A 7,820-nucleotide genomic window follows, 5' to 3' on the forward strand; every position below is an offset into this window, starting at 1 on the left:
GGTGGGGCCTAATAGACTCCACTTTATTAAACCTCATATTCTTTAGTTTTTGTACTCAACAAGTTAATATTTGAAGTGGTAGGATATAGTTTCTAAAAGCAAAGGTTTTGTATTTTGTATCTGTAGCTGTTCTGGGGATCAAACTGAGATTCTCACCTTCAGAGATGATGGTCTGCTTCGCTCCTCACAGTTTCTCCTAATGTCGAGCTGCTCTCCTCATTAATACCTAGAAAGACACAAGTCAAATGAGATTAATTATCTTTCACTTTTACTTAAAGCTACAATGCAAGTTCTGGGAAATCAAGCTAGCTCCAGCGTGAGACTTGAAAACAATACACTTGGTTTCTCCCACCCCTCCCTCTCCCTCCCTGCTTGAGGCCTCGGTGCAAGAGGTGCAAGGTGTCAACATTAAGAAATGTTTTGGAGCAAATTTTAATTAAAGTATTAGACTGTAAAAAAAAAAACCCATTGGAATCCTTAGTTTTGTCTTATGATAATGAAATTATTTCAAACATCTTCACACATAAAAGATAAAATACTGTCTGTACTGGGGGAGTAGCGGCCTAGCTGGATATTGAGCCAGATGTTTTGTCGTTGAGTCCAGCCCCCCGGAGCCTCCACCTCATACAGTCGGTCCCGATGTTCCTCATGCTGCTGCAGGAATCTCCTGCACACTGAACACACAGGAGACAATCACACTATTCAACAGGTTGCTGTGGAGTTAGCTAAAAAAAACTAAACAAAGAAGAGGCTTAACACACATCTGCAATGCATTCACAAAGTTTCTTCCTAAAAATCAAAAACTGTTCTCCTCAGCTTTCAGACAGTCAATACCACCTGGGATCTCTGTGGGGGACTGTAAGGAAGTTTGGGAACTGAGATTAAAATGCCACAGCAGGACAAAACGACTTAATTTTCATATGGCATGAATTCAGCCAGTGCAACACTCTGACAACCAAAGACTGGAAATATGCAGAGTTCCTACAAACATGATTTACCGCTAAATAATAAAGTTAAAGAAAAAACAAATTAATGGGCTTCAAGGGGGGAAGAAAAAAAGGAGAATTAAGTGGGACCGCAGCCGACCTGCAGCCATGCTGGGTGACAATGGAGAGCTGACTCCCAGAAACTCTTCTGTGGAGAACGAGGAGCAGAAATCCTCCAGCATCTGAAGGCCTAAGCCTCTCCTCCTCCAGCTCCTCCTCACCAGCACTGTGTCCAATACAGGCAGCAGGTAGCAGCGACCGCTCCAGCTGTCACACAGGCTGCCTGAAACACAAGCAGTGGAAGAGTTGTTTTAGAGAGGTGTTGATTCAACTGTATACAATCATTTTGGAGGATGTAGTGTGTGGTACCGTTGAACTGTACTGCATTATACACACGTACTGTTAGTTAGCTTACCCTCGTTTAAATGGGGTGGACAAAATAACAGAAACAACACGACGAAACTATAATCTGAAGATCGGATATTTATCGCACGACTGCTGTATTAGACTGTGTGTTGCTAATATACTGCAAACTAAGTGTACAGTGGTGGTTTTACATTGTGTGGCTTGTCCCAGGAGAATGTTTTTATATTGTGGATGATCAAATGACCATGAGTAATGTGAAAACTTTTATAGACCTCTTTAGTGTCTTTCAGATCATTGTTTTAGTTACTGCACTCAAACTTAAGTTTTTATAGAGTTTATAGAGATATAAACAGAGCAGCACATCAGCATCAACACCCAAACTAATAGAAGAAGTTACAGAAACAAACAAAACAAAAAATCCAGCAGGAAACAACAGATAAGAATGTCCACCCCCCCTTTATCATCACATTTGTCCTCTCCCACCTTCCCACCCTCCTCCTACCTTTGTGTTTAATAGTGTAGAAGCCGACCGCCTGGCTGTCTCTCCACAGCAGTTTGCAGCTCTCCGTGCGGGGATGCAGCGAGAACAGTGCCTCCTCCTGCGGAGACCTCTCCACTACCTGACTTAGCAGGAACACGATCACCCTCTCCATCATCGACCGCACCTGGGGACAACATGCCGAGTCAGGAAGCTCACCAGCACAGATGAAAACAAACGGTAACAGGTGACCACGCACATGGCTCTGGTAAAAATTAAATACAGTGAATATACTGTATAAAAAGTTACCTATAACTGCACCAATCATTGTTCGGAGGCAGTTTTGATTCAAAACCTTGATTTGTTTTTCCTTTGAATTTAGTAAAATCATATGCACTTCAATATATTAATATTGTAATCATATTAGTTAGCTGGTATATTGGAATTCATTCATGTACTTTATGTCTTTTTAAACTAATACTTTTGTTCAAAAGCCTTGACTTCACCAGGAAGCCTTTGAAAGAGTAGCAGATGTATTTCTTTCCACACTGTTCAGACCTGTGTAGGAATCCTGATCTGTTTATCACTATGTTGTAGTGAAGCTGACACACAAACAGATGTACAAATGCACAGTTACCGACACCAAGCCATTTCTGGATTTGCTGGAAGTTCGTGAAAGGTCATCCACACACCACCACTTCTCATGCAGGTATAAAGCCACCACTGAAAGGTAGACAAGAAAGCATTAGTCTCTGTACATACATTTATTCACACTTTACTAGCAACAACAACACGGGCAGAGCCTCCCTTTGCTCTCAAAACCGCCTCAATTCTTCATGACATGGATTTCACAAGATGTTTATCCTTTGAGATTCTCCTCCATGTTGACATTTTTGCATCACATCATTTCTACAGATTTGTCAGCTGCACATTCATGCTGCCAATCTCCTCTTCTACCACATCCCCAAGATGTTCTACTGGATTCAGATCTGGTGACTGGGGAGGTCACTGAAGTTCACTGAACTCACTGTCATGTTAATGAAAACAGTTTGATACGACGTTTGTTTTTGTGACATGGTGCATTATCCTGCTGGAAGTAGATATTAGAAGATGGTAAACTGTGTCTATAAAGAGATGCGCATGGTCAGTAATAGTTATTAAGGAGCCCAAAGTGTGCCAAGAGAAAAAGAAAACATTCCCCACCACCTCCGGCCCCGGTCTGTCGACACAAGGCAGGTTGCGTCCATGGATTCATGCTGTCGATGATAAATTCTGACCTCGGTGACTCTGTGAGTGTCTGTCTATGTGTGTGTATATGAGGATGCAGTCTTAAACCTTGTGCTGGATCATCAGGAGGGTGAAGCGCCACCACTGCAAAGTCAGGTTGGTCATCTTCAAACAGCTGCAACCGCCTTACATTATTTGCTGTTATCCTCACCTGAGCAAACAGGAAGACAACTTTATATTTATGTCTACGTGCAACTGGAAATAGTAAAAACCACAATCATCAGTTATATGGTTATAAAAACAAGTTATGGTACCTTCAATGTTTGTGACAATTCCAGCCACTCGTTATTATCACTAGGTCTTGACTCCAGAGAAGAGAGGTACTTTTGCTAATGTCAGGTCAGTGTCACCCACATCTGGAAGGTCTACAGGGTACATGGCCTCTCATAGGGAAGCCCCAGCTGTTTAAGGAGTAGATACACATTTACAACAGGTACAAAATATCAACAAAGAACAAGTATCTTCCTTGACTTCATGGGTGCAATGACAGCAGTGGTGACTGCTGACCAGTTTTCTCAAACAGAGCAGATTTAAACCTTTCCTTACTCGTGCCAAAACAGAATAACAAGTAGCAGATAAGTTATTATCTTTGGCAAGCTGTTAGTTCCTTATAGTAATATCGGTACATCCGTTACAGTAACTGACGGAGGTGAACGTAGTTTAAGCTAAACATTAACTTTTTAAGTCACACAGTTCACTAAGTCCATTCACGGTGTATGTCGGTAGGTTAGTTAATTAGGTAATGTTTCAAATCGAATTGAATTTAAAAAGTTATTTTCGGTGATTCAGAAAAGGGGTTTTTGGGGTGATAATATGTGATGCCCATTAAAAACAGCAGGATTTAAATGACAGTTAACGTCTGACGCTCTGCTCGTGGTGACGTAAGCGCAGCTACAGCTTTATGCACGTTAAAATGCTAACCTAGCAATGCTACCAAAAACACGTAAGGACAATACGCAGCCTCGCACAACGGTTACTTGACACATAATGTATGTTACGCTTAATTTGGTAAGACGTCACATTGAATTCACTTACTTAACGACTTCATGAGTTATGGAACAGCAGCCTGTTGATAGAAGCCGTCAGCTCCACCTGTAACTTCCCTAACTTCTTTTTTTTTTCCTTTGACCTGCAGCGCCACCCTCTGGTAGGAAAGAGGCTCTACGCCATTTTTTTTTTCTTCTCTGCTCTCTTTAGACCGGAAAAAGTAAGACTTCAAGATAAAAGCATGAGATTTGTCATTTGAAATATTCGAATATACAGACATCCAAACCTACTTTGATTTTACGTTCAGAGTGTTTGGTAAAACAACAAGGCTTTTCTTTGTCATGTACGTCAGTAAACTGAGTATCTTTGGGTTTTGGACTGCTGGTGAGATAAATTTACATACATACATTTGAACATGCCAAATATTCTTATAGTTTGCATGTTTTCCTACTTTCCTACATATTCCAGACAAAATAATTAATCAGTTAATCAAGAAAATAATCTGCATATTAATTGATCCTAGAAATAATTGTTAGTTGAAGCCCTACAGCTTTTGTCAAATTTTTGTGAACTGACCTCTTAAACCCTGGGAATTATTACTTTACAGTGCAGCTAACATGGGACCCATATTTTTGATCAATTAATTCAGTACACACAATAATATACAAAACATTAACCAACTTAAGATCAGATCAGATTGCTTCAATATATTTATTTCAGAAAGATCATATTAATGAAAAGAGCATGATCAAAGAGACATAGAATGTTATTTTATATACAGTGTGAACATTTTGTGTATAAACATAATTTTGCCTGAAACTGTGGGTTTCTTACAAACATCCCTTTGAATATTGTTAACATTACTTTTCACCTGGGGGTAAATTGAGTCTGTTGTACAACATGGCAGCATCAGTATTTTAAATATCTGTCACTACATTTATACTGGACATTTTCCAATACAAAAACATGTTATTCTTTCCTTTTTTAATTTCTCTCAGAGGGTGATTATCAGTTAAACTCACATGAATAGTGATGGGGTCATATCACATTATGTCAAAAAGGATTATGGATCTGTAACCACAAAATATGTAGTTATAAACACTGAACATCTTTTGTTTCCGTAAAGGTTTCACACATTTCACACATCACAAAACGATTCAGTTCAGACATTTCCAGATGTTCAGAGAGAAAGCTAGAATTAGCATTAGCAGCTAGCTGGCATTGCACATTGATGAATGAATTAAACAATTTCAACATAAGAATAATAAGTTCTGTGCCTCAATACTTTCTAAATGCATTGTATGTCTAACGGATTGATCTGTCAAATAGACATCCCTTAGTGTTCTTTCCTAACGGGTGCCTCCCATCGGGGAGTTTCTCTAGGATGAGGTGTAATATTCACTGTGTACACCTGTATTCATCTGGATAACTCATTTTGGTAGAAAAATTGTACAATGTCATTAAATGCACATTTACAGTGACCTCTTTTTGTATAGTGTATGTTTCCATGATGAGTTTAATTTATTCTCTCTGAATAAACATCTTTTCTAAAATATAACTCTCTTATGTCTCAACATTAACAGTGTTATTATCCATGTTAATACCTTTATTTTAAGTCATCTCTGACTGGATATTTATCACAGTGTATATAGAGAATTGCTAGTTTTCGTTCCCTTTATTTCACTCAACAAAAAAAAAAAAAGCAATTTTAAAAAACCATTAAGTCAAGTACTCTTGCCATGATGTTAAATGAGAAAATACTACTTACAAAGACTAACATACTATTTTTAGCCATTTTTCCTTAGAACATGGCAATTTTCACATGTCCATATGAAACAACTTGACATTTGTATCTAAAATATCACCAATGAATGTAATGTTTCTTATCAAACCTGTCAGGATTATACTATATGTGTGTCCCTATTTACATGAGATATTTATTTTTAATCAACACTAACATATTTTGTCTATAAACAATATACTGTTGCTTTTAACTGACATCACAAAGAGGAAGTGACATCAAATGTCTAAACAGCTGGTCTGTCCTCTCATCAGAGGAAGCTGAACTGGAAGTGGTTTTCTGGCATCACCATCATCATCACCACCATCATCATTATCATCACCATCATCATCACCATCATCATCATCATCATCATCACAGCCCATTTGAGAACTAAGGATGTCCGTGCAGTCTCCTTTGTCCATACATGAGGTCCTCCTTCTGTGGGCACCGGTCATTCAGTTTTCAGTGTGGATTCCTCTGAATGACAGTAAAAGACAAACACTTTAGTTCAGACATGGTGGATCACAGTTAATCACACACATATACCAGCTGTCAGGACAGGTGCATGAATACCTGCTTCAGTTGAGGACTCCTGTGTATGAATTTACAGTATTAAATGAGAAACCCCCACAAGATAATGTTCTAGTATACATTGGCCCTCATTTATCAATCTTGCGTGGAAACAGGCGCAGATCTGAGCGCAGAATTGGTCGTACGATAGGATCAACGTGTGATTCATGAAACATTCGTATCTGACCAATCCCAGCGTACGAATGATCGGGTCTTGATAAATGCAGCGGCTGAATTCGATCGTCATTAACATGTTACGCCCTTAAATATTCCTGGTTCGGAGGCCTCGCCCACTAAGGTCAAACATGGAGAGAAGATTTACTGGCAAAAAACGAAACTTTTCAGAGATGGAGATCGAAATCCTGACATCCGAGGTGGCGCAAAATAAGGATGTACTTTTTGGCAGTCTGAAGAGTGGGATCAAAGGAGCTCATAAAACCGCTGTGTGGAAGAGGGTGACGGAGATGAGTTTGGCTCTGCAGCGCCGCCTCCTGCAGCCGCGCGCCAACACAGCTGTTTTGAAAAATAAAAGAATCGTGTGTCCCCCGGTCACCTGCCCACCACGTTTAAAAGTGATAGCTTGGCATCACAAATCACCTGTACATTTATAGAGTGGTAGTTTTTGCGATTGATGAATGCGTAATCATTCATGGATGGTGCCTTCAGACGCACGAGTGCAATCAATTGCTCCAACCAAATTTGGAAACCCAGCAATCTGGAGATCCCTACAGTCTCTGAAAACGCTCTCACGTCCGTCTGACGCGCGTATTGTTCCTCCAAAACGAGTAAATCTGCCATCGTTATGATTTGATAACTGTCAAAGCATCTGTTTAAATAAGGGAGTGAGTAAACATCTGACCAACCACAGTGCAACAGTGATTATCTCACCAGATGCTTTTAATTGTTGTTCCAGTTGTGTCATACCCATCGGAAAAAACAAAAAACAATTACACAATTTTGTCATGAGTTAATTTGCAAACACACGTTTCTGCTTGTATTTATTATTATTTCAAATTTTAATGTGCAATAAATAGATGTCATGTCAGGCTATCTAGCCTATCATATTGTTTTATTGTACAAAAAAGTGGTATGAGTAAAAAAACGTGGGCTTTTTTTAAAATTCAAATTTTTTTTATCTTGTTTTATTTTTTTTTAATAATCCGTTTTGATCTGTTCTAAATATGTGACTGTTTATGCTGAGGTTTGTTTAATAATTATTTTCTGCAACGCAAATCCAGACTCAGATTTGCGTACACGAGCTCAGACCTGACGTGAGATCTGATCGTAGCTTCCGCTCACGTCCAAATTGATAAATGCCGAAGCTTGCGTGGAAATGGTCGTACGCACGGTTTTCTGCCGTACG

General features: G+C 39.3%; 1 protein-coding gene across 1 annotated transcript in view; it reads right to left on the minus strand.

The window, feature by feature from the left end:
• fam169b (family with sequence similarity 169 member B) overlaps nucleotides 1-3,515 on the minus strand; it is a 5,030-nt gene extending 1,515 nt beyond the window's left edge. Inside the window, 8 exon segments of the mRNA XM_087177612.1 lie at nucleotides 157-226; nucleotides 549-674; nucleotides 1,087-1,269; nucleotides 1,855-2,017; nucleotides 2,468-2,553; nucleotides 3,166-3,268; nucleotides 3,372-3,444; nucleotides 3,446-3,515. Coding sequence (XP_087033738.1) covers nucleotides 159-226; nucleotides 549-674; nucleotides 1,087-1,269; nucleotides 1,855-2,017; nucleotides 2,468-2,553; nucleotides 3,166-3,268; nucleotides 3,372-3,444; nucleotides 3,446-3,495 — 852 coding nt within the window. The 5' untranslated portion in view covers nucleotides 3,496-3,515 and the 3' untranslated portion in view covers nucleotides 157-158.
• Between the last annotated feature and the right edge of the window lie 4,305 nt (nucleotides 3,516-7,820).

Source organism: Seriola lalandi, unplaced genomic scaffold (genome assembly GCF_002814215.2).
Source record: "Seriola lalandi dorsalis isolate HSWRI2012SDOR001 ecotype SW California unplaced genomic scaffold, Sedor1 jcf7180002054614, whole genome shotgun sequence".
Taxonomy (NCBI): domain Eukaryota; kingdom Metazoa; phylum Chordata; class Actinopteri; order Carangiformes; family Carangidae; genus Seriola; species Seriola lalandi.